The 27,433-nt window shown below is 32.1% G+C and overlaps 1 protein-coding gene across 1 annotated transcript; it reads right to left on the bottom strand.

Annotated features, from left to right (window-relative positions):
* Positions 1 to 6,019: 6,019 nt before the first annotated feature.
* On the bottom strand, positions 6,020 to 26,775 carry LOC143222949 (protein FAM50 homolog). The gene is given in 7 exon segments (XM_076450184.1): positions 6,020 to 9,428; positions 9,431 to 9,635; positions 12,851 to 12,979; positions 15,831 to 16,085; positions 17,320 to 17,445; positions 21,872 to 22,143; positions 26,502 to 26,775. Coding segments are annotated over 6 exon segments (1,074 nt in total). The 5' UTR covers positions 22,091 to 22,143; positions 26,502 to 26,775; the 3' UTR covers positions 6,020 to 9,288.
* Between the last annotated feature and the right edge of the window lie 658 nt (positions 26,776 to 27,433).

The raw sequence follows: 27,433 nt of genomic DNA, 5'->3' as shown, positions 1-27,433 counted from the left end.
AAACAGGCAGAAAGGTATTCCAGAGAAAGACTCGCATGAAGTTTAATTTAAATTTCATGCAAAACTACAAAAGGGTTATTAACTGTCCCTAATTTAGTAGTGACAAACTACAGGGAAGGCAGCTAGTCACCACCACTGCCAACTCTTTTACCAACGAAAAGTGGGATTGACCATAGCCTTCATGGCTGAAAAGATGAATATGTTTGGTTTGATGATAGGAACTTAAACCTGCGACCCTCAAACTGCGAGTCGATCGCCCTAACCACATATCTTTGAATGGAGAAGTACTAACTTCTTACCAAGCCCGAGACCAAGGGAAAAAATATTAATTTTTGCTGGGAAAGATATCAGCTCCAAAACGTCGCTGTTGAGGGTAAGAAGTCGGGTGAACGAAGGCATTGGTATTATACAACCACGAAAAATTTCATCTGTTGAAATATAGAGAACCACAAATATAGCTGGAGGAGGAAATGATTTGTCTTCAAGAGAATCTGGTAAGAATTCAGAAAGGTTTTGTGAAAGCTAGGTCACTACAACAAACCAGAAATTCATGAATGCACTGGAAGGTTTGTTTACAAAAATTCGATTAAGTTGTTCAGAAATAAATGTCGGCATTCTTACGATGACATTCAGAAGCTGAATATTGAGGAACCTATCGTTAGTGTTGTCGCTTACAAAATGTCTTAATTGTCTGCTGTTTCAACTTTACTCAGAGAAAGTTTTGCAGCCCCCAAGGCAACATAGACAAAAGGACTTTCGTCTGATTTTATTCTACGTCTTCAAACTTGGATGTAAAGCTACTGAAACTACACGGAACATCAACCAGGCATTCGGCCATGGATCTGTTACTGAACGTATAGTTCAGCATTGGTTCCCAAAGTTTTGACATGGAGATCAAAAGCAGGGGCGTAGATTTTTTTACACCCGATGGGGGGGATGATTTTTGCAATCACTTATGTGGACTCTTCAATTTGCAAATTGATAATTTCTAATTACGTGAACCTGAAAGCTGTAAACATGCAGTCACAGAGTAATCTTGTTGCCACGATACTTAGGCCTACTGACTGATACTTACGAACTATCGCTTAGATCGAAAATCTTAGAAGCACGCCTATATTAAAGATATACATTTTGGCTACTGAAAACGCCTATATCTAGGCCTAATTATATAATTTGATTGGGAAGAACACAAGAATCACAAGAACAAACACACAATTTGTAGGCCTGTGATGCAATAAAACAATTAAACAGACCAAACTGTAAGAGTGATGATTGTATATACCATACCCCCACCTAAAATGAAAGGGGGATGTATACTCCCATCTCCCCAGGATCTACGCCCCTGATCAAAAGTCTTGAAAACCACGATGGTCGTGGAAGGAAGCCATCCTTAGATAAAAAAGCATTAAAGGAAGCAGTTGAGACAGAACCTCGCACAACAGTACTTGAGCTTGCAGAAAAGCCAGGTACGAGCAAATCACGCACTGTTAACCATCTTAGTGCGATTGGAAAGGCGAAAAAGTTGGGTAGGTGGATTCCGCATGAGATGAGTGAAGATCAACAATTTGGCTTTCAAGGATGACGCTCCAAAAGTTGAACGAATTTTGAATCGAGATTTTGCCTCATTTCCCTACATATTTTCATTTTTTTAAGCACTTTGACAACTTGTTTGAACAATAAACGCTTTAAAAACGAGGCAGCTGCAGAAGAAGCTTTCAGGGAATTCATTGACCATAGAAACTATAGCAGTGATATATACAGCGTTGTTACACGTTGGCAAAAGTGTCTTGAAAAAATGGTGCTTACTTTGATTAAAACATGTTTACAACATTGGTTTATACTTTTCCAGACTTCGCAGTCCAAAAACGACATTTATTTCTGGACAACGTAATATAAATAAATCGCTTTATCCATTTATTTTATTTTGTAGTGTGTATATATATATATAATTTATATTTTATTTTTAAATAGTACTATTTAATACGTACATGTATAGAATAATTTATTTTAATTGTATTTCTCAGTAATATAATTAGTATTTTATTTACTACAGTGCATATATATTGTTGTTTTTAAGTTAAAATTAGTGTAAGATTTTAGGTTAGTGCAAATATGTGACTACGTTTTCATCAATTTATGGTCACGTTTTTTAAAAGGTATCTTGCTTCTACAGCTTTGTTTTAACTGTTAAGGGATCTATTTACATGTATCTGTGTTAGAAACATTCCAAATGAAACAAAGAGTTTATTCTTTTCTTTTGCTCAGTACGTACTATTATGTTTAGTTAAAAATCTACACAATGGATTATCTGTGCTATATCCACCACGAGTATCGAAACCCGATTTCTTGCAGTAAGAAGTACACATGTTGTTTCTACTCTTAATATTGAAAGGCTATACCTTATAATTGAAGTTTCCTTTGTTAAGGGATATTTTTGTGGTTGTTTTTTTTAATTTCGCGCAAAGATACGCGAGGGCTATCTGCGCTAGCCATCCCTAATTCGGCAGTGTTAGACTAGAGGGAAAGTAGCTAGTCATCACCACCCACCGCCAACTCTTGGGCTATTCTTTTACCAACGAATAACCAACGTCCCAATTTGACGGGACTGACCGTCGCGTCTGAAAATTCGAATTTGCTCCTCAGATTACGAATCGAGTGCCTTAACCCCCTGGCCAACTTTGTTTGTAATGTTATATGTGTTTGTTATCTACCTCTTCCTGAGGTGGAGTATTGAATCTTTAATAAAATTGTTTCTTGCTTTGAATATTGAAAGTTATTCATTGTTAATGGATTATTTTCACATATTTCTCACACATTTTCTTAATGAGCATCAGTTTATGCATTCTCTTTGTAAAATGGCATTATTTTTATACCTGTTATAGTCCTTGTGTTCGCAATTGTTTTGTACAAAGGATTTTTTAATTTATTGAACACAGACTAAATTTTTTGTGTTATTTTAGAACTAGAGAGATCTGGGTTAGCCCAAAAATAAAGGAGGAAGAATATGTGTTGCAGAACACTGCCCCATTTATTGTTGTATACATTTTTCAAACATTCAGTTCAGTTTAGTGCATAGTGGCTCGAACAGAAAATTCAACTTTCTTGAATCTGGCGCACACGGGACCTGCATCTGCTAATTGTCCCTTACGCATGTTCTCTTGCAAAAAAGATAAAATATCATTGTAAAGTAACAGTTAAGGCAAAAAACAATATTTTCTGTGACGTACCTTTAAGATAAATTTTGTTTCATTTCCTCTAGGTTTATATAAGGAAGGAATTGTAATAGAAATCCACTGAAGGTTTCTCCACACTTCTATTACTTCAATACACTCATTATAAACACTTAACCATTTTCTTTTTATGGTTTACTCTGGCTACGTTTTGAAAACAAGCAGTTGATGTACTTTTCATTGAACAACTTGGTTAGGGACAAAAATTTGAGTTCGTGGGTTCTAACTGACAAACCTATTGAAAATCCTACGTCAGCAATTAATGACATGGATTGCATATTTTAAATAACACATCGAAGAAATATGCGATTTGTGACGTGAAACAAAGTTTTCATTTTGGACTTCACTGTAGAGCAGTTGTTTTTTTTAAATAATAAGAATGCATAAGTTCAAATTAAAAACATTAATAACTCATTTATGTCCCACATAGCATTTCTTGTAAACTTACTTTAACATTTTTTGTAGTTTATACTTTTGACGAACGATTATTGCTTTTTTTAGTTAAGCACAAAATTACACAATGAGCTATCTGTACTTTGCTTACCACAGGTATCAAAACGCGGTTTCTAGCGTTTTAAGTCTGAAGACACACTGCTGTGCCACTGAAAGACTTGATTTGACAAGCGTATGAAAAAAATCACTATGTACAACTTTCTTGGAGTGTTAAGTGAAATAATTACATGTTAAAAGTGTTATTTCATATTTATCGAATTTTCTTTTGCAACTGTAAACGGCACCAATTACTGGGATGAAGGTTACACTCAAAAATTATAAAAACAAGTACTATTTAAGATGTCAGGGGCACTTGAGTTTTCTCTATTATATTTAGTGGCGCACATAACTGGAGGATTAAAAATGCTACATTCGTTACAAGTTAATCAAACTTACAATACTTTACAATATTTTGTACTTTTCTTCTTGTCACGTTTTGTTTTCAAATATTGTTAGTGTTGTTTTACTACACCATCCTCATTATTAAATGTAAATAAATGTGACTTTATATGGCATTTTCTAAAGAAATAAATGTAATTTTCTTGTGAAATCTTATAATATAGCTGCTCCATGTTTCCAGAACATTATTTATAGTGTAGTAATTTTAGGTGGAAACTGATTCTTAACTTAGATCTATTAATAACAGCAAATGCATTTAAGAAAGTATAGCGTAATTTGTGTTCGGTAACTTGACTGTTTTTCTTCTGTAAGTAAAGTAATGAAATTGAATATATCTAACTTAACGAACAAAATCTTTAAGACAAAAAACAAACTGAAAACAGACCATGTGAACTTGTGCATAAAAAATATAGTCACTTCTATCAGATTTTTATTAAATTCCACGGCTCTCTTTTTTTTTTCCCAAGATAAACTTCGTCAAACCTAAACACGATAAACTTAATTATATCTTGATTCAGAAAAACTCTAGGTAGCAATGAACTAAGAAAGAAAGATTGAACTTAACAAGAAAACTCGGTTTCTTTGCCCAGTTCACAAGGTCACTGCAGAGTCTGTTTAGACGGATAGCTAAAGATAACACAGTTACTAATATTTTCAACCTGGATGCTATAATGTTACTGTAGTATCCTCTCAGGCAGAACAGATACCATCTGCTAGAGATAAAAGAAATAAAGCAAATAACAAAAGAAAATTTTAGTGTCTTTCTAGACCACGTTTACCCAAAAACTGTTTATAAAGCAAATAAAAAATTAGAAACTCCTATACAAATAAAGAAGTAGAAAACATGATATGCATGCTTATCACAACAGTACAGTGACCAAAAATAAAGTTCTGTTTTATGAATAACTTAACAAAAAAAAAGAGAAAACAACAATATAGTATTATAATTTATGTGTACATTTAACAGATCCAAACCTGACAAAGATATTGTTGCAAGCTATACCTATAATTTCATAATTTAGTTATTTCTTAGAGTAGTTGCTAACAATGGCAACGTAACAACCAAGAAACTTCATCTAATATTTAGAGATTAAGTTACATTATTCATAAATAGAATTAGTTAGTGGGAAACATCATTGAGTTTACAAGTGTCAGAATAGTTGTTCAGAGTCAGAAGATTTTAATGTATTTATTAAGTTAATGGATTAACAAGGAAATTCTATATTTAGATTTATTTGCAAGTTAGACTTGCAATTTCTGCTAAAAAACAGTTTTTGCACTTAAATCTATTACTACAAGTGAAAGTTAAGAAAGAAATAAGTTAATTCCTTATTGTTACATACACAAGATTCTACATTATTCTTATCAGATAATCCAAAAGAACTTGTACAATGATAGAATACATTACAACAATGCAGTGTTCTGGATTGTATTGTTGTTTTGTACACTTTAACAATATAGTTTGGATGTCTATAAATAATTAAATGTTATGACAAAACTTGCTTCAAATTACACAAAGCATGTCACTAGTAATTTTTGGCATTGGCCATATAGTCACATTGGATGCAAGAGAGAGCTGAATTAACTATGGTAAAATGATGACATGGGAGACTGTCATAACCAACAGTTACACATTCATTTAGCTTTAAAGAGCACGAGTCATGTTCAGCAGGCCCACAGTACAACTGAATACAAATGATAGAAAGTTATGCATTTGGTGCTAGCAGTAAGTTTGACAGAACAATAGTTATAATAACAGTATCATATTGTCAGGTAAATTAATTTCCCAACAAGAAAACCTGCAATACAACAGCAGGTTCCAACAAAAACATAAGGGAAGTGTTCTGTTGTAGGTAGCCAGGACCTCTACATCTTTGAAGGAGTAAAATAGAACAAAATTGATAAAAATAAAAAATCTTTATTATCTTGTAGACAGACAGACACACAAGTGTACCTACTTGAACAGTTGTTTCTATTACTCTTTACTTGTCCCACAACTCTCTCTCTCTCTCATTGTAGAATTCTGTAACTAATCAGTGATTTTAAAATTAAATTTTCACTTAGCAATATTTTAGTAGAACTGAATCAAGAATGTATGTCAAAATTTAACAGATAAACCTGCATTCTTTGTCCAGTGGAGCATCACCTCATAACCTATGTTCCTTCACAGTATTTATTGGCTGTTGCATTCAATGTTACAATACCAATGATTCTGATCTTGATGATAAAAATAATACTTTTATACTCTTGCAGGCAAAAGAGACAATCTATTACAGAGAACAAAGAAATGAATCAATTAGAATGAAGTAATCTTTACAACTTCCTGGAACATGTTGCTACCATAACAGCACGGAAATTACATAATTAAAAAAAGAATTACTATAACATTATAGAAGGAATAAAACATGATATGCCTACCTATCACAAATGCACATCAAGTTTGAACCATGATATATTTCAAACTGATTGTTAGATGCATCTTATAAGCATTTAACTTCATCTATTAACATAATTACACTAACAAGTATGACTTTAAACATTGAAATAAATTAAAAATCACAAAATTTTATTTTATGTTTTAAGACCAAACTGCATACCTAAATTTTGTAATAGATAAATTGCTTCTATTGTACTTATTGTTGATGTCAAAAGTAAAACCTGCAATGTTATTTTAACTTGGGTTTTCTTAAGTGCATTAAAAACATTAATATAAAAAGGTTTACAATTTTTTTAAAATTAAAACCTGAAACAGGTGTCAAGGAAGAATTGAAGTAATTCTATACAAGCTGCTGAAAAGTTAAATTTCTAATACCTTAGAATAATTTAGTAAATAAAAGATTAATTTTTCTTCCAACTTTAACTGAATGCTAGCATAGTTCTCAAGGAAAACGTTTATCATTTGAAGGGAAGATATTATTATGATGGTAGTGTTTATCTAATGAAGTCTACCACTGAAAGAATAGGTTTAAAGTGGGAAAAAAATGACTTAGCTTCTATTTGATCAAATTTCTCTAGCTAAAATCAAATGAAAGAGGTTTCAAACAATTCACAATTAAAAAATAAGTTTATAGTGGAGATATAAAGGAGAGATTTTGCAACCAAAATGAGCTTTCATTCTTTGGTTTTCTACAATGGTAGTTTTATTTTAATGTTTCTTTTAAATAAACTTTGAGCTGCATTTTTGTTCTGATTTTGGAAACAGAAATATCACATTTAATAAGTCATATGAATATATTTAACAACAAAAAATTACTAATATTAGAAATTATAATTTTTAACCTTCTACCTTATAAACTTTAAAAATAGCTTTATTTTTAGACAAATTTTAATGAGTTAGTCTTAACACAACAACAAGTAGAAAAACACAACTATTTTTGATATTTTTTTAAATTTTAACTATGGTATTACTATGCATTTCTCTTATTACATCACTGTTAACTGATCTCACTAAACATAGATTTATATACTGATTCTCTTTTCTTCTTTTTTTGAAATTTCACTTTCACTTCTCCTTATGCTATACAGACAACTGACCTTTATGAAATATTACACTGAATAAAGCTTTTCCAATGACAACTCCAGTTTATTAACATATAGTGTGACCATGATACTTTTTTTAAATGAATGATAAAGGTTTGTGTATGAAACAAAAATCTATGTTTGTGTGTGTATTAAAAGAATAAATGTTCAAGGTAGTGCAAGAACACTCCTGAAAAATAAACAGGGGACTAATACACAACAGGAACAGTGAGAAACTACACGTAGCAAGTCATGGTGATAAATCTGTGAAAGAAAATAAAAAAACGTATTGCAAGATGAGGTGCAATTATGCCATACAAGAAAACACCTATCTGGGAAGTTATAAAAGAAAAAGAAAGAAAAAAAATACCCACAGATTTAAGATATAACTATATTGGAGGAGACAGTGAATGGCAAGAACATGTGACACCTGCAGAAGTAAGGTAAAACTATAAGACAAAAGAGAACAAGCAATAAAAATACACAATAACTGGGGAGTTAAGACAAGGATGTAACAAGAGAGTAAAAACAGGGTAAACATCAACAAAACTTGACATGGTCCTAAGTGTAGCACTGAAAAAATGCACTAATCATTGTAGAACACTATTTAACCATGTCCTTTTTGCTACCTTATTCATATATAAATTTTACATAATATGAAGAAGTTATACAGTAAAAATATCTTATATCTCTAGTACAGCCTTGATGGCTAAAATACCCTACTGATATTCAAACTGGACAATACTACACTGTTCTTATCTGAAGTTCAAAGTAGTTATATCATCACTGGTTACCAAATGCTGTTACCATAACTAGATGTACCTTAGAGTTAATAGATATAATTACAAGTAAATGTTGTATTACATTCACTAATGTAACTTTCTTTCCATAATCTGAAGCTTTTAAAGTTGCATCTTAAAAAAACACCTATAATGAATGCCATAGTTAGTAAGTCAACAGTGCCCTTGTAACCACAGTTGCAAAAAATTACATTCATTCATTGTATAATGTTTTTATATTGTATATACATAAAAGATTACCAAGTTTCTTAGATATGTATTAAAATTAAATGATTACAACAAAATTACCACATTTCACATTCTCCATCTCTATTCCTTGGAAAGTACTAGAAGATACAAAACACAAAGCAGTATAAACTGTTGTAACAAATGTGACTTTTTTTTTTTTTACATACAAAAAAAAAGCATCTTGAACTTGTATATCAAACACATTTTCATGAAATATACTTAACCTTCTATTTCTCTATGAATATTGTAATAACTTAAATCACATAGGTTGCTAACAATCTTTAATAAAAGTTACAGTGAATAATAATTAATCATAATGTCAGTGACAGGCAAACCATTAAACATTTCCACAACCATAACAACATCAATTAGTGATTTTTCAGCCTTTAATTAATTCATTGATGTCTTTTAAAAGTCACTGCACAACATGTTACACAAAAAATATGTACATTTGAAAATTTCTTTGCACATGGAGAATAAAAAGACAAAAATAAGACAGTGAAGTTTAACATACAATTATGTTATATTTAAAGTCAGAATCTGTAAAAATAACAAATTTACTGCTAGAAGACTCCACTTCCTTATGGCTTAGTACAATAGTTATATTGTTCAATTGAAGATCACTTCTTTTTATCAGATATAGAGTACTTTTCATAGTTCTTTGTTGGGTCATATGGTTCCCAGCGTGATGCAGGGAATATATGTTTGTTGCGCTCATACCAGCTTCGTAACAGAACTTTACCTGCATGTGACTCATCTTTTCTACAGTGGCATCACTAACAAGTCGGATATCATCATGAACATCAAAACTGAACAGAGGTCCACTCTTTCCTCGAGCTTTAGTCACTATAAAGTCATAGAAAGTATAATGGTGAGGAATGATTAAATCTTCTTTGACATACATCAGTTGATCGGCCATGACTGCTCGAAGCTCATTAAACTCCTTCCTCAACAATTCCAGGCATTTCTGAAAATCAGGAAGATAGATAAACACTTAAGTATCTAACAAACTGGTTCATAAATAGTTTTCTAAATTTAAATACAATACTACAGAACAGCATTTCTTAACATTTTGACAGCAGGGGAAAGCTCACTGTCTCCCTAAACTTTCAAGGACTATTGATATGAAAGTGTATGTTAAAAAAAAAAAATTATAATTTACACATGTATATCCAGTTAGTTTTTGTTTTCATGAAATTCTATTGGTAAGATGGTTGTGATGGACCAGTAGTTGAGAAACACTACTATAAAAGATGTCACTTTTTAATCATGCATTTTCTCACTTCTTAAAAACTGTATACAGAGCAAAATGTGGTACAGGGGTTTTGCAATGTAATGTTGCAAAAATCTCCTAACCAATAGCAATCCATATGAATACAAGATCTGACAAAGCTTAACAAACTGTCAATACTGACATCACATCTGACAAATGATATGAATTCAAAAATATATAACTTCACAATTTGTTGATATATTTTTTCTTTGTGAAAGTCACTGATATACTTTATAACATCAGATATCACAATATTAGAAGAAAACTTCGAATCATTTCACATAAGATGAACATACACATTAATGCCAATATGACAGAGTAAACTTTACTGACATCAGTACAAGACTATAGATATCATACCAATTAAATACTTCTTGTCATTTTCACCAGTAATTAAACTCTTTAGAACTTTAAAAGAAGGTGAATTTGGCAGAAAAGAACAGGTTATACAAAAATTGTACATTTTTTTAATACTTATTGCATTGAACTACATAACACGTTACCTAATTTTATCAGCCCACGCATATATACGTTTATACAACACATTAGCTGTTACTAAATCAGTATTTATAGTCAACTTTGTTAAAATGCAAGTAAACGGTGATAGTACTTCACAAGACACCGATGTATTATTAAAATGGTTCAAGTTAACAGAACTTTTGATAATGATTTTTAATAACACTTATCTTCTGCAAGATCCTTAAACAAGAAATACTTTTTGAAAACTAAGAACTATGTTCTTTGATTACACTAGTTTGTTGTGAGGAGCTTTTATCTCCAGCTTCCATAATAACTGTGTGTTTACCTGGAATGTGGTTCTCAGTGGTTTAGAACTTCAGGAACTATTTCCAAGCGATAATTTAGGAGTTTTAAAACAAGATATTTTTGGTAAAACTACTATCCATTATGCTGATTCAAACATAAAAACAATATATTTAGTTTCTATTACAACCAGCAATGTTAGACTTAGATTATTGCTGGCATAAATGTTAGAGCATAAAAATTATGACAAAAATAACCATTTGAGAAATGTTTGAGAGAGAAAAAGCTAATAACTATAATTTTTCTGTCCTCTAACTCTTTTATATTTTAATTAACATTACAAAATCTTATCTTACAATTTGGTAATGAAAAAACTACAGAATGTACTATGGTACCAAAAAAAAAAAAAATCTTCAAAGAAGGACATTGCAACTTGATAGTAGACAATAAAACATTACATGCCCTCCAGTGGCACAGTGGTATGTCTAGAGACTCCCACTACTAGAAAATGGGTTTTGATACCCATGGTGGGCAGAGCATAGATAGGCCATTGTGTAGCTTTGTGCTTAATTCAAAATAATCAACAATCCAAATATTACATTTCTATTAATAAAATAATATTTGACTTAATGTTTAATCAAATACAATACATTTACTAATTATTACCACACAAAACAACATAAGAGTGACTGACCAAACATATTAATAACTGACACAACTATACAACTGTTTTGATTCACATGCAGTTAGCTACCAAGATAAAGTGGGTAACAATTTACTCTGACTCTTCCAGACTCTGGAATAATTTTTCACATTTCTACAATATTATGACCCCCACCCCAACCCTGATGATTTGTGGCCGACTTAAATCTAACATAATTTTTATTACCAATTTTCAAATTGCTTGCAGTAAAATATATTTGATGTTTTATAAAGTTTAATTCATAAAATTAGCTTAAAATAACTTAAGTTCACATATATGTATTAAGAGTTTGATAATTACAATAATTTATTTTTACATGGTTTGTTTTTCCTAGCTTGGTCTCTCAAAGCATACAAAACAGTAGCACTGCGGTATTGAGAGTAATAATACATTCTGTTTTAGTCAAATTCAAAGGCAATAAAAAGACATTACTCAGATAAAACACCAGTAGAAAAGGGTACTTATAAGCAGCTTCCTCTTACTAAGTTTTAAATGTCTACAGATACAGAAAATTTTATTGATTAATGGATATACTGATTATCTGTTGGCAGCAGTTACATCAACAGATGTTACATTAGTATTCCAATTATTTCAGCAACTGATTAATTAAAATTCTGATATCTTCTGTCATTAAAATAATCAATTGATTGAAATAAAAGTTCCTTATTGTTCCAATTATCTAAGTGATTGAAGTATTACCATTAAGTTTGTTTGTTGTTATGCACAAAGCTACACAATGGACTGATGTTGAACTGCTAAACAGAGGAAGAGCAACTGTCTGATAACACTTGCTTCAAACCTTTTATTTGATGTTTTTTTTTATACTTCTAAAATTGCTGATTAGGGTTAAAGTAACTGTCATTAAGTACAAACAGTAACCTTTTTTTTTATTCTTCTTGAACTAGTAACTCACAAAAAGCCAAACAAACCTGCTGCCAACTTGTTTTTGTTCATGACTGCTAAATAGTGAGAAGGCAACCTTCTGTCAGGAGCTGTCGTAATCTGTTACTTTTTTTTTTTAATGTACAACTGTCCAAGAAACACTGTTAGCCAATCAGAAGGGCTGTTGATTGATCAATTAACAAACACAAACATCCATCTTTATCAATGTCTATGCTTTCTAGATCCAATCTTCAAATTACACAAACACAACATCTCTGGTCTTGTAATACAAATTCAGCTGAAATTAATATGCTAATGTCAGAAACAAGTTTACAATTATTAAAAAGTGAATTCTAACTAATCATGCTATCTCTGGCAATGTATAATATTGTTAGAAAGGTTGATCATAGCTGTAATAAATTGGAACAGGAAGTAAACATCCTTACTACAGTTCAACATATTCAACACAAAAAAATTTTGAGTTTAGTAATTAAACATTAATGACCATTATTCAAATAACTAAAAATTATTTGTGTCAGCTAAAACATGAAATGCTACATACTTGAAGGAACTGATAGATGCTGTTTCCTTTCTTCATCTTTACACTACGACGATGACCAGAACCATCCCAGTAGCTGAAGGTAATCAGGATTTCTTCACTCTTAAGTTTCTGCTGTTTTTCTTCCCATTGCTGAAAAAAAGTATCTACACCTAATCAGCTAGCTGCATTCTGTTTCTAATATTTTAAAAAATATGAAACATTCATTCACTATTTAATATTTATTTTCTTTATGTCATTGTATAGTACTTAACTTTTTTACTAAACAGATGTATTTTGAAACAGCACACTGCTAAATATAAGCACAAAAATATTCATTTAATACAAATGTGCAGTGTTAAACTGAAAAAAAAAAAAGCTGCAAAAATACATTCTATAATTTAATTAACCCTGTATCTGATAAAGCTAATCTATTGGTCTGAAAACTATTAGGTTTCACAAAATTAGTTAGGTATTTAGTGAATGTTACTTTGTAGTTATGGGTCCTGCAGGGTAATGGTCGTAAACAGAACAAAACTTGTCAGTACTAATAAAAAGAAAAATCCAGTTTATTACGTAGTAGTGACTTTTATTATCTAATCTTGACAGATTTCAGACTATAAGGACTTGATTTTAAGCAAGTCATTTGGGTGTGTTGAGAAGAAGTTTTGGGTAGCAATTTGACATCAAAGGTCAATTGCAGTTGGTCTGCTAGGAATGATTACACGATAAGTGTGAAGTACGCCAGGACTGACTAAAAGAAAAGAAAGGGAAATAAACTGGAAATTAAAAAAGAAAGTTCAACACTAGGAAGCTAAAGAATTAAAATAAACAAAATTGAAAATTTAAGATAATTATATGAAGATTTATGTTTTACATTAATGAAAAACTGTAGGAAATAATACAGTAAACTAAGCAAGAGAAAAGGTAAAACAAGTTACAGCTGACAAGAAAGTAGACAGAAAAGAATAAGGAGTGAAAGCCCATCTAAACATGATAAGTTTGAAGATAAGAATAAGAGGATCATATTGGATACACACTTTCCCAGGATAGTATAAAAGATAATAGAGTATTTAATTTATAAAAATAGGCTATCATCAAATGTCAGATATATTTGCAGCAATAAATAACAGCTAATGCCATTTTCCTTTACTCAATGTTTGGCTTTACAACTGTCACTTGCTGCATCACACAGATGCTGGAAAATCATGTCAGCAAAATGATTATGAAAAAGCTTAAGAAAACAATCATGTTGTTCAGAAACCACATGGTCTTTGAGTGGGGTGCTACTGTGACAAGTAATAAAAGTAAACAAGTTGAGACTCACTAATCTAATGAAGCCCTTAAATGGCTTAGCTCTCTCAGCACAGGCTCAGTCCAAGGATCAACTTCATAACCATTTTAAGCTTGTTGTACTTTTCATACTACAACTTTTAAATTAGTAAGCATATCTTCATGAAACTTCGCAGATTATCAGTAAACATTACAAGGATTTCATATAAAAAATATCAGGTTTTTAAGATTTAATGAATAATGTTTTTTTCATGGCTTTTTCTTTTTGAATGTTAACTGTCCAACATATAAAGTAATTTTGATTTCAAGTCAAAAATACTTTTATATATCAAAAATTTCCAAATTTCACATGTGAAATATTTGTAACCATCTGATAATTGTCAAATGTTTTTCAAGAAGAACTTCGTATTTTATCTGATTTTTTCATTATTGTATTTATGTACCAGTTTGATCATACCGACCAAACCTCATAACTACCATAAAAAATTAAGAAACAAATTATGCTTTCTTCATTCTTAATGAATACAAATTATAATCTGAAAACAAATGTTTAGCCTAAATAGCTTAAAATCTTATAACAGTATACATTTATATCTGTGCCTGGCTAACATTACAGATGACACAATGCATGTACATTCATGTTACCATATCCAAGAATATAAAACTGACCTTTACAAAGTTATGTATCTTGGCTGTATATTAATGCACTAATATTTTGTAAAATATGGTCACATTACAGCTATAATACATAATATATATTATTACTATTTACAAACAAGTTCTTAAACTTATTTTTTCTTAGAACATAGAACAGTAAATAAAATACAGCAAACAATTACCTCTTCCCATGATGAACTCCATTTTAGCCTTGTTAAATTTCACACATGGAGAAGGTGAAACAAAATTCTTTTAGGTTTTACATATAAATTTAAGTAACCAAAAATAATAAATTACTATATCAATTAATACAACAGAATTCCACTACAATTTATCAAGCTTAGCAACTAAGCTGTATTTCAGTCTAAAAAACAATTGAAATTTTAAGCCTCTAATATTTTATCTTACCACTTGAGTCTAGCATGAAAAAAGTTTGCCATGCAACTATTTTGCAGAAGCTGATAAAACTACTAGGGAGACATTCTGAGCTTTTGATTTGGTTACACATGCATCACTGAGCAAAGTAGGTGTATATGATAAAGTAGTTTTAAAAATTGAAAAGACGGATAAGGCCATCTTGGTTGATTCAATAAATATATTAATATCTCACAGGAGGTTCTTATTTTATATCTTAACTTGTCAATATCAGTTATTTCAGTATCTAATTCATATGAGACTAGACTTTGGACACCACAAACATGTTTAAAACTGCAGGAACAAGAGACAAGCAGATTATATTTTACAGAATGATCAAACAGACATTTACACTGTCTGGCACAGCACAACATCAGTTTATAAAAGAAATGAAGAACAAGATAGAAATAAGCAGAAGTATTGTCTTAAAACAGAACAAGATGATGTACTTAAACCTTACTACCATATACAATTAATAAAAAAATAATAATAATTAGATTTAGATGATAAAAAATATTAACCATGACAAAAATTGATAGCTGAATGCCCCAACCTTGTTGTAAGTATATAGTTTTATGTTTTAAGTATGCTAACGTTACATTTCTAATTAATCATTACTTATTCCATGTCTTTCACTAACCTGCCTCAGTTCCTCCCTCAATCGCTGTTCTTCTTCCTCCCTCTCTTTATCAGGCAAAAAACTGGTATCTACATTTGGATTCTTGCCAATTTTTTTCTTCTTTACCACTGGCTCATCTGTTTCTGGATTTGTTTTTGATTCCTGGCTATCTTCATCTGTTAAGATCTGATCATAGTTATCCATGCCTTTTTCATCCTCCTCTTCCTCTTTGTCTTCCTCCTCATTTTCATCTATACTGAATGATAGAGAAGCAATCTGCAAATATAATTTTAGACACTCAGTTACAAAAACCTCAAATGTTTATCTCATTAAATACACTTGTACATATCGACAAGATATTAAGACTGCTTATAAAACTGTCTCAGCAGATTATTTTAAGTGACATTAAAACTGTTCATGTTTAATTCCATCTGCATGTCTCGCATACAAAAAAATTAAGTCTTATGACTGAAAAAGCAATTATCAGTATTTCTAAGAAAAAAATAACTAACATCTTTTTTGTTTGATAAACATTTCATACAGTTAAATCACAAAATAATAAAATTATTCACTCAAAACTTTCTCACCTTATAGCATTTTCAAAATAGTAGCCAACTAACACTACAATGGAATTTTTCTAAGCTATATAAGAAGTTAAATAGTCCTACTATAAATTCAATCTAGCATTATAGCACAATGAGGCTATAAGTTATCAGCACTGGAAAATTTTCTTTCTTAAAAACCAATTTACCTAAAGAAGTTATGATTCTGTGTAATGTGAATCTGACACTAATAGAATGATGAGGTCTATATATCTTTTATTGACTAGATTTTATATTTTCTACTTTAATAGAGATGCCCATGAAAAATACACAAATCAGTAATATTCAAGTTTTATTTAAAAAGTCTGATCTAAAAATTTAGCCAAATTAATGTTTAATTCACAAGATGCCTATTTATGTGAGGATAAATCACATAGAAAATAATGTTTAACCAGTGAACTTTCAAAGTTTTCTGAATGAATAGATTCTCTTTACATAATTTTAGTTCATATTTTTTAGTTTACCAGTTTTAGTTTGTATGCATATTAATTATTCACACCGGGGAAATATTTCATAAATAAAGAAGATATATTAAGTTTCCAGACATGAATTAAAAGCTGAGCATGTTTAATGTGCTATAGTTGTGGAAACCTCAAATTTAAAATCAAGAAGGTTATTTGATACCAAGGGTCTCCATTATTGACAATCACTATATTTTGAATTATAAAACAATAGCATAACAGTTTAAAAGATACAATTACAAAAAATTATGAAGAACTATCAATGAAATAATTTGGTATAAAAGTTATCAAATAAAACTTGAGCACAGGCAAACAACACTCAGTTGCTATTCTGTGCCTGTCCTTACAGAAAATATTCACATATAGAACAAAAATATCTTTAAATGTACTGTTTCATAAGGTCTCCGATACTTCACATGTAAAAATATAGAGAAATATTATACAAACTTGTCTTTTCTGTTGTTCTTTTTTACGCCTTTTTGCCTCAATCTCTTGTTGTCTCAAAAACTCCTTTTCTTTTTGCTTTTGCGCAAGTTGGCGTTCTCTCTCTTTTACAACATCTTCTTGTCTTGCCTATGTAATGTTAATTAGGTAAAATTAAAAAATTGTTTAGCAAATCAAACAAAGAAATGTAAATCAGTGATGTTGAGAAAACCCACTTGTAGAGAAATATATATGCAAAAACGGCTCGTTTGGGTTGAGAAAATATTATACGTAGAAGAGCAAATAACGTTTCGACCTTCTTCGGTCATCGTCAGGTTCACAAAGAAAGAAAGAGGTAACTGACCGGAAGCTGACCACATGTTTGGAAGGGGTTGTGTAACTTAGTGTCGGAATGTAGTAATAAGTGAAATAGTTGAAAATTTTCTGAAACATTTATTTAATTTTAGCACATAATATCAATCAAAAATATGAGTATCACACATCTATACTTTACTCAAAGTTATACTTTTGCTATATTCAAAGTATTTCTGATAGGTATAAATCTCTCATAACAAGATCAGCTATTATCATATAGTGATGCCCTCTATATACAAACTTTTTCTATACACATACCATAAACCTTGTACCCCCCCCCTCTGTTGAAATTACTATATTCCAACATGTTTCTCATGTAAATTATTATGCATCATCTCATCATCAATAGTAGCATGTGATGCATGTAACTCCCAATACTGAATTCACTTTGAAGTTTGGCAGAAGGTGTGAATTTTGGAGAAGTTGGATTGACTTAAGGTCAAAGTGACAATTTCTGCCACAAGAGTCAAGGTAGGTTGGTCAGTGGGAAACCTGCAGGCAGTAAACCAAATGCAGAAGACCTCCTGCTCACATTTTCTTCACCACCATGGAAAAAGGATGGATGGAGCTACATAACAAGGAAGCAACTCAAGGAAGTAACTGGATCATCATACCAAGGACCTGAAAAAAGGTAAGTGTGAAGCCACACATCACGTAATTGAGGTTGGCAAAGAAGAGAGGGAGAAATGGATGAGGGACAGGAAGAGGAGAAGTCAACTTAATCTTGGAAACAAAAGCTGATCTAGTCAATACAGAGCAATCAGTAGGACTTGAAAAGGAGGAAAGTGGACAGGAAATCACCCAATGAAGTAACTGGATGGCTGGGTACACATATAACAATACTTATGTAACCAATCCAAGCTGAAGGTATCAACTGCCAGAGCCAATGGATGAAGTACAGGTGACAAAGAGCAAAGGAAGTTGGGGTATAGGCCCATAGCAAAGGCATCCATATGTGGTGAATCCCACTGATAGAAAGAACCTTGAAAACAAGGGGATCTAATACCCACACAGTCAGATATATCCAGTGCTCATGAAAGACGATCCACTACCAGACAGAAATCACACTGCACAGGACTTGTAATAATGAGAATGTGATTTGTGTGGTCCCAGTAGAAAAGGACCAAAGACCACAACATAGACCTCTGTACAGTTTATCCCCTCAGTGGGTGATATGTGTCACTGCCAAAGAATTGTCTGAAGGAACTGTTCCCATTTAATGTCAGGTGAGAAGGAAATGACATAATTTGTGACACACACCAAAAGTTCAAGGACAGAAAAATGCAACAAGTGTTGCAGTCTGCAAATCATTGGCCTAAAGCATCATTGCAACTAACCTACAATTCTTATGAAGTGTCCATGAAAAAAGAAGATCTGGATGTGGAGAAAGAAGCAGCCCAACCACCAACATATGGACATTGTCCAGTCACCAATGCAGATAGTAAAAATGGGGATGGAAAGAGGATCCTGCTGATCAATGTTCATGAAACACCCTCTAAATAGGATCATAAATGGGCATGACAAAGGAAGATCACTTAACTCATAGAAGACCAAATGCCTCAAAGCAAAAGAATCTTGTTAGTAGGAAAGGACTGAATCAATAGGGAGTGGTGAACAAAAATTCCATTAAGTGAAGTCAAGTAGGATAAGGCAGTACTTAACAGATATTAGAGTTATAAAAGACCTCCAACTGGACATGATAATTAGTGGATCAGAGGAAGGATTTACATATTTTGACCAACCAACCCATCTGAGCTGACACAGAAAGTAGCTGCTGAGTATTAGTGACCAATTACAGTTTGAAAGAAGTCAGCTGGCTACATAATAATGTAATTATAGTTCTTGAATAATGGAGGTGACATACAAAAGTCCAGACAATTCAACAAAATACAAAGTGCCAAAGCAAGTGTGAAGGGACAAACTGAAGAGAAGGATGAGAAATAGGTGATATAGGAATGAAGGAAGCATAGGAGACATTATTAGGTCATATACACAACCGAGGAGAAAAACACCATCTTCAGGGAAAGAAGCACTCCAAGATGAACTTGGATAATGATATGAAGAAGTTAAGGTGATAACAATTGATAACTGGCTGCCAATCTTTGTTTGTCTTGGGGACAACGAAAAGGAGAGAATAAAAATCCCAGGAAGGAAAGGGAATAGGTTTGATTACCCATTGCCAGAGCAATTACTGAACCTTTACTAACAGACATTGATCAGCCATGGGAAATAGGGAAGTGAGGAACCAGAGATGTTGAATATTTGAGGGGACAGTTGGAAGCATATGAGGCTCTGATGGAGACAAACGGCAACCATATGCATACAGATGGAATGTTTGTGGGCTGATGACACCCAAAGCCCAATACTTTTGAGGACTGTATCAGAAACAAAGGCACAAAGAGTGAATCCTGCTTAAAACCCTAAAATAAATCAAGGGTAAATGGACCTGAGCCAACACTGCATTATAAACTCTTAATGTAAGTTGAAGAGACTTGTGATGTGGGAGCCATCTTCAAGGTAGAGATTGAGAAACCTAAGAACTACGAATCAAAAAAATTGATAGACAACCCAATGGGAGGAATGGATGAAATAAGTCAAAGTTCTTGGAGGTCATTGCATATCTATGTGGTTAAATAATTTGCATGAGCTTGAATTGAATATCAAGGGAGGGAGAAAAAACTAACGTAAGGGAAGATTGGACACATAATAAGTAAAAATTTGGTGAATACTATGTGAATAAACATGAGAAATAAAATCGTTGAGACTGAATTAGGCCTACTAAACACTATAAGCTGGGAATGGAAATGATTAGCAAATTCTAGAGGCAGAAAAAGATGAACAAATTCCTTGTTAACCAGTAAAGACTCGGAAGTATTAGTGGGAGATAAAGTTGAAAATAAAGATTAGACAGTGTAACATTTGGTCTCCCAATGCATACAAGCAAATAAATCTTTCATCGGGCCATCATCATTTGAGGTCTGTACCCACCAAAGTGGTATGTTAACTTTAGAATTAATAGCACAAAAAGTTCACACCAAAGTGCAGAAGTGAATTCAATGATCTGACAAAAATGAATAGAAGAATTGAGTGGAATAAACCAGGCTAAACATTAATCATTTTGAGAGGAAAATGAAGTCAAGCATGGAGCAATAGACACAAAATAGTACATCTTAACTCAAATGTTACTAAGTGAGAATTAAAAATTCAGAAGAAGAGCTAAGAGGGAGCCACATGCTACTACTGGTTAAGACATTATGCATGATGAACTACATGAGAGACTTGCTGAAATATTGTAACTCCTACAAGGGGAAATGCAAGACTAATTGCATGCACAGATAAAGTTTGTTTAGAAAGGGCAGCACTGAACAAGAATAATTAATCTTGTGAAAGGATGTAAGCACTGCATTGGTACATAAAACTCCTACAATTAAAATAGTTAAAGCTGTCTATTACCCAATTTGTTCTTTTTGTACACAAGGTTATGCTGAGTCAATAACGTGGTTATTACAACAGACAACTTAGCATTTTGGAAGTATACTGCTATAAAAGAAATACACAATGTTAATGTTGATGAGAGTTCAATATATTTATCTTAGATCATGTAATAATAGTTGTTTCTTTCAATGATTGAAAATTGGATTGACATTTTACAGTGTAGACTAGCAAGTGCTCCTCTCTGCTAAAAGCATACTTCAAAAAGTTAACCATAAGAACAGGAAGAATTTTCTGATTACTACTAATATATATATATATATATATATGTGTGTGTGTGTGTGTGTGATGAATGCTATTAAATGACTAACAATTTCCAAATGTTTGACACACAAACTTCGTGTGAATATTCATAATAATCTAGAAAAAGTGTGTTGTGATTCAACTTCATGGGAAACCCAATAGTGAACTAGTTATGACAGTTCAATGACAAAGTTTCATTGTTCACATTTAGTATTATTATCTTTAAATTCCTGTGTTTAATTAATACATCAGTTGGTTTCTACTTTAATAAACTCTTAAATAAACATTCAGGTTCACAGGCAAGTGTAAATGAATATCATACATTCAGCACTGAAGAAGAGTTTGACAGCAGTTAATATTTTCTACTATGGATTGCCATTTATATTCTAATATTCCAGAAAGTGGTTACAAAAATATTCAACAGTCTACTGTGAATGACTATTAAAAAAAAAAAAATTATATTTACTCTCATCTGATCTAATGTAACCAGTCCTATGGTACTGGACTTCAGTTGTTGTTCTACTGCATCATAGTGAGAAGCAAACTTGTTTCCAATGTTAGAAAGTTTCAGTTCTTCTTCAATTTTCTTCTTCTGATGTTCAAGCTCTTCCAGTGCCTTTTCTCTTTTCTTTTTCAACTGCATGGCACGGCCAGCTTCACTAGCAGCTCCCTTATATAGTGCCATTTTCTTCCAGTACACTAACCTTTAGAGACAAAGGAAATACCTGGAAATTGAAACTGAAAAATAAAACAAAACATTTAAATCAAAATATTTGGACTATACAGAATAAAATAATATCTTACCACAACCAAATTCTCTTTTATTAGTTTTGGTTTTAAGTAAAAACTTGAGATTGCTAATCCCAACATGTCTATCTATAAACATTTTCAGCTTAAGATGATTGCTTATATATACTCTTCCAAAAAAGGAAACACAAAAGGGATATTTTTGTTATTTTAAAGAGAAATATATGTAATAACATAACAAGCTCAGAGTATATGATGTTACACGTGTTAAGGCACTGATTGTCAGACCAAAATGACAATAAAAGTTGTGCACTTTGAAAACGGAGAAAAACATCAGATTTTTCGCCAAAACGCATGCGTGTCCAATAAATTTGTTTGAGAGATCTGCACGTTCTGCAAGTGCAACATGTGCAAAATCCCTATGAAAGTGGTGGGTTCTCGGTTTCCATAGCTCAGTGTTAAGCCACCGACACGCAATACAGTTACGCCAAGACTGACTGAAGCACAATGCAACAATGCCATTGGTTGCTTGGAAGCAGGCGAATCTCGATCAGATGTTGCCAGAGCTGTGAATGTCCACACAAGCACCATCACAAGGCTATGGAATTGTCACAAACAACATGGATCAACTTGTGACCGTCCACGATCTGGCAGACCTCGTGTGACCACGCCCGCACAAGATTGCTACATCCGGTTACATCACCTTAGGGATAGGACCACCACTGCGACGTCTACTGCCTCAACCATACCAGGGCTGCATAGGATTTCCCGATCAGACCGTACGCAACCATCGACGAGATTCTTAGGCCCCATGTGCAACCCATCATGGTGAACGTCAATGATGTTTTTCAACATGACAACGCCTGTCCTCACACAGCCCGACTCACCACTGTCTTCTTGAGACACCACAACATCAACGTTCTTCCCTGGCCCTCCAGATCACCAGATTTAAACCCCATCGAACATTTTTGGGAAGAGTTGGACCGACGTCTGCGACGGCAACAACCTCAAACCACGGACTCTACCTCAGCTTGCAGCAGCTTTGCAGGATGAGTGGACAGCCATTCCACAGGATGTGATTCGTCATCTCATCGCTTTCATGGGCAGGAGATGCCAAGCAGTTATTGATGCTCACGGGGGGCATACTCGTTATTGACGTTGAGTGACGTTAAACGTCAACTAGTGAGCATGGACTTCGCCTTTGCAGACTTTGAATGTTCAGCAGTGAATGTGCAAAGTTTCACACGCCATACAGAACTACCCGGAATAAACTTGTTAACAATATGTCTCAAATTTTGACTTTTGCATTTCGTTTTTTGAAGAGTATATATATATCAACATGACAATTAGATTATGACGTACCTAACTCATAATGCAATAAACAGTTTTAAGTTTACAATTTACAAATCATTCTGACAATGCAAGAATGGATTTCTAATGAATTATTTAAAAATTCACCATTTGCAAATTAAGCTGATTCTGTACAAGAATGCATGATAAATCCTCTCAAACTGTAAAAGAATTATGTAATGTCATTATATATTTTAATATTTTTTACAGATGTTTAACATAAAATGTCTATTTCATTATCTCATTTAGTAAGATACCATACACTGTTACAAATCATTTACTCTACTATAGATATTAAGTTTCAAATTGTATTCAAACATTTCACAAATAATGATCATAATGTCATGAATACAATACAGTAGCTTGCACCTGTATGTTAATTTCTACTTGATGACAATTTTCAAACTTCACAGTCTCAAATAACCATGAGATTTTCACAGTTCTGAATTATGTCTTAATCGGATTCTAAAATAACTTATTTTACATTTTATAACCATGTTCATTTTCCCTAACTGATGTGAACAGAAGGGAAGAGTTGAATTTATGGCACAAGAGAGATTTATGGACCAAACAGGAATTTTATGTTATCTGTAAAAGGTTGGAAAGATCACATCTGAACTTTTCATTTTTTACTTTTTCTGAAGAATAACAAGAAGGTAATTTCCCTGAAAGGGGGACTAAAGTCTGTCTAAAAAGTCACCTATTTTATCCATTTGCACCACATATAGTAATGTCACTTGTCATTCAGTAAGCACTAAAATTATATCACATGAGGAGTGCATAACATTGTAGTGTATACTGTCATGACATCAGTAAAATGTTATGTCATGAATTGTGAGTAAATCATGCACTTTGTACACTTCAACACAGCATGATGCAATGCAAGTAAGCTGCAACTATAAAACAGTTTCTGGCACTGAATTAAAATTATTCATTTTTTATTTAATTGTGTAACTTCATTACTTCATTTTATATCAACTCTTTCAGTAACTGAGTAAGAGACTTAGTGACAATAAAACTCCATAATCAATACCTTGGGTGAATCTTCTGTTTTAGAGAGTGTGATTAAATATGCATTGCAGAGTGAAGTAAAGCAGTTTGATATAGTGTCAAAGACCCAGTACAGTTTCACTAAGGGAAGGTATTCTTTAATAAACATTTTGACATTCTTTGAGGATGTTATTGAGAGTTGATGAAAGAAATAATGTGGATTTGGTTTACAATGACTTTCAAAAAGCATTTGATAAGGTTCCTAACAAAACATTTGTTACAAAAATCAAATATGTGGGTGTTGGAGAAAAACTTATAAAATTGGATATAAACTTGGCTGGATAGTAGAAGACAGAGATCAGTAATAAATGGAGTTAGATCTGACAGGACCACAGTTACAAGCAGTATGCTTCATAGCTCTGTGCTGGGTCTTCTGGTGTTTGTGATTTATATTAATAATATTAACTCTGGAATAACTATCAAATCTTGATGTTTGCAGGTGACATTAAGATTTTTGGGGTGGCTAACTGTATCAAAGATGCTATAAACTTGTAGGGAGAATAAGATAATTTGATGCAATGGGACAATACATGACATATGATGTTTAACTATCCAAAATGTAAGGCGATGTATGCAAGTTCTTACAATTTCAATTACTGTTACAATTTAAATGGGAATACATTAAATACTGTGGTCAAAGAAAATGATCTTGGTGTTGAGACTGTAAAATCACTTAAGTCATTTAACCAGTGTGTTGCTAGCAATAAGACTAATAGGATTTTGGATAACATCTATAGAAACACTGAATACAAAATAAAAGATATTATTTCACTTTATAATTCACTAGTAAGGCCTCATTTAGAGTACTGTGTACAGTTATGGGACCCCTTCCTTAAGAAGGTTAAGAGTCACTAGTATGATACCTGTGATAGTGAGATTGTCCTATGAGGAGAGACTACAATCTCTAAACCTGTTTTTATTCTGAAAAGAAAGGTAAGAGGACACTTAATTGAGGTGTTTAAAATTATTAAGGGTACTGATAATACAAACCCATAAAACTGTTTTTATTTTTAGCAGTAAAAACAATAGGAAAAGGTTCATAAGTTCACATTTTTACAGCTCAGGAACGATCTGTAGTTGAGATAGTATTACTTTTCAAACAGGATGGTTGATTTTTTGAATGGTGGAGGCAGAAAGTTTTACTGAATTAAAGAAAAAATTGTATGAATACATGAATAGTAAGATGTGGTTATAGTTGGGATCTGGAAGTAGCATCCTTGATGAGTTAATAAGCTCCTTTATGTTCCTTTAAGATTTTTATCATTTATCAGGCATATCCAACAGCTTGATCAAATATTCAATTCACACAAATCTATAACAACAATAATAGTAATAGAGACTAGTACTAACTTTTGTTGCAAGAAATTGTCAACTAGTCTCATGGTTACTCATTACCTCTTATTTCATGAATTCTTTCACATACAATTAGATAAATAATTAAATAATAAGTATGAAATTTTATTTTAATAATAAATAAGTCAAATGTTAAAATACAATCATAACAAACAAAAATTTGTTATCTGATATACGCTGCTTACTGTTGCCAGTGCTAGGTCTACTAGTACTAGTATAATAGAATTTAGTTAGGCTTAGCAATAACAAACTTAATAAATACTTTACAAACTTTGGAATAATCCTTACGAAATACAATTCGTTGAAACCAAAAATGTGAACGAATAAAGTTATCGAAATATCAATTTAAAGTAGAAGATATTGCGGACGAGGAAAATAATTTGGTACCTATAACTGTAGTAACACTAACTACGGAATAAATTACCATCAGGAGAGCGTAAACACAATGATGTCGTTTACGAATATCTACCACAAGAATTTCATTTTCTGTACGCATTATATGTGGTTTTAACTAAGTCTGCATTCCTATTCAACACTAAGTGGTTATTTCCGATAGTGATAAGTATCTATAAGTACTACTACAAAATTTAACTTACAAGTTACACAAGACAAGACCTTCTCTTCTAAAAAGTGAGGTTTCCTCTCAACTCTCACTCCGGCTCAATCTTCCACGTTACCTCAATGGATCGTGATAATAGCAATCAGATAACGGGATGGACTTTTCTCCACTGTATTATTTAAACAATTTAAATATCCAGTATTCAACAAACTAGCATTTAATGCATGAGAATATATCACTACACCAAAATTAATGTACTAAGTCTCTACTAATAATATTATCTGTTTGGTTTTCTTACTTAAAAACAGTCTTGGCGACCTCTTTCGGCTATGTATAAATAACAAAATGAAAATAATAATAAATATTTAAATTTATTTTTATTATGAAAGGAAGGAAGTGTTTTGTCAAGACGAGTCTTGGGTTAGTGTTTAGTCGATGCTCTTCGCGATCTGGTAAAATCAAGTTCTATCTATATCCCTTTTTTACTTCTTTACGATTTAAGATGTTTGCTGTCGAATGCTGTATTAACATCAAGGGGTTAGGACATTAATTCTTCTTTCCTCTTTTCAGGGTCATTTACAAGAATATTAAACTATAACATTTAGTACTACAACGTTACTGCTTTTCATTTTGTCTTTATACGCTAGCAAACAGTTACACTGACAAATCGTCACGTTGTCACTTGGTCACATTATTAAACGCATATTTGACATAATATATCTTTTTAAAAAAAGTTTTGATAATCTAATCTAAGTAACATATTTATTGTCTCATGTAGGTAGACCTTTTCTTGTAATACATAGTGAGTGGTAAAAAATACTTAGAACTATGATCATCGTACATGATATAACAATATATGGAGGCTGCAGGGTAATAAATCATTATTGAATAGATTTTTAACAAAATACTTGGAGCCTATCGTGAATTGGTTGTATATTTGCATAATTAAGAATGAAGTCAGTAGTTTTT

This window comes from Tachypleus tridentatus, chromosome 8, assembly GCF_004210375.1.
Source record: "Tachypleus tridentatus isolate NWPU-2018 chromosome 8, ASM421037v1, whole genome shotgun sequence".
NCBI lineage: Eukaryota > Metazoa > Arthropoda > Merostomata > Xiphosura > Limulidae > Tachypleus > Tachypleus tridentatus.
This window is presented reverse-complemented; position numbering and strand designations above follow the sequence as displayed.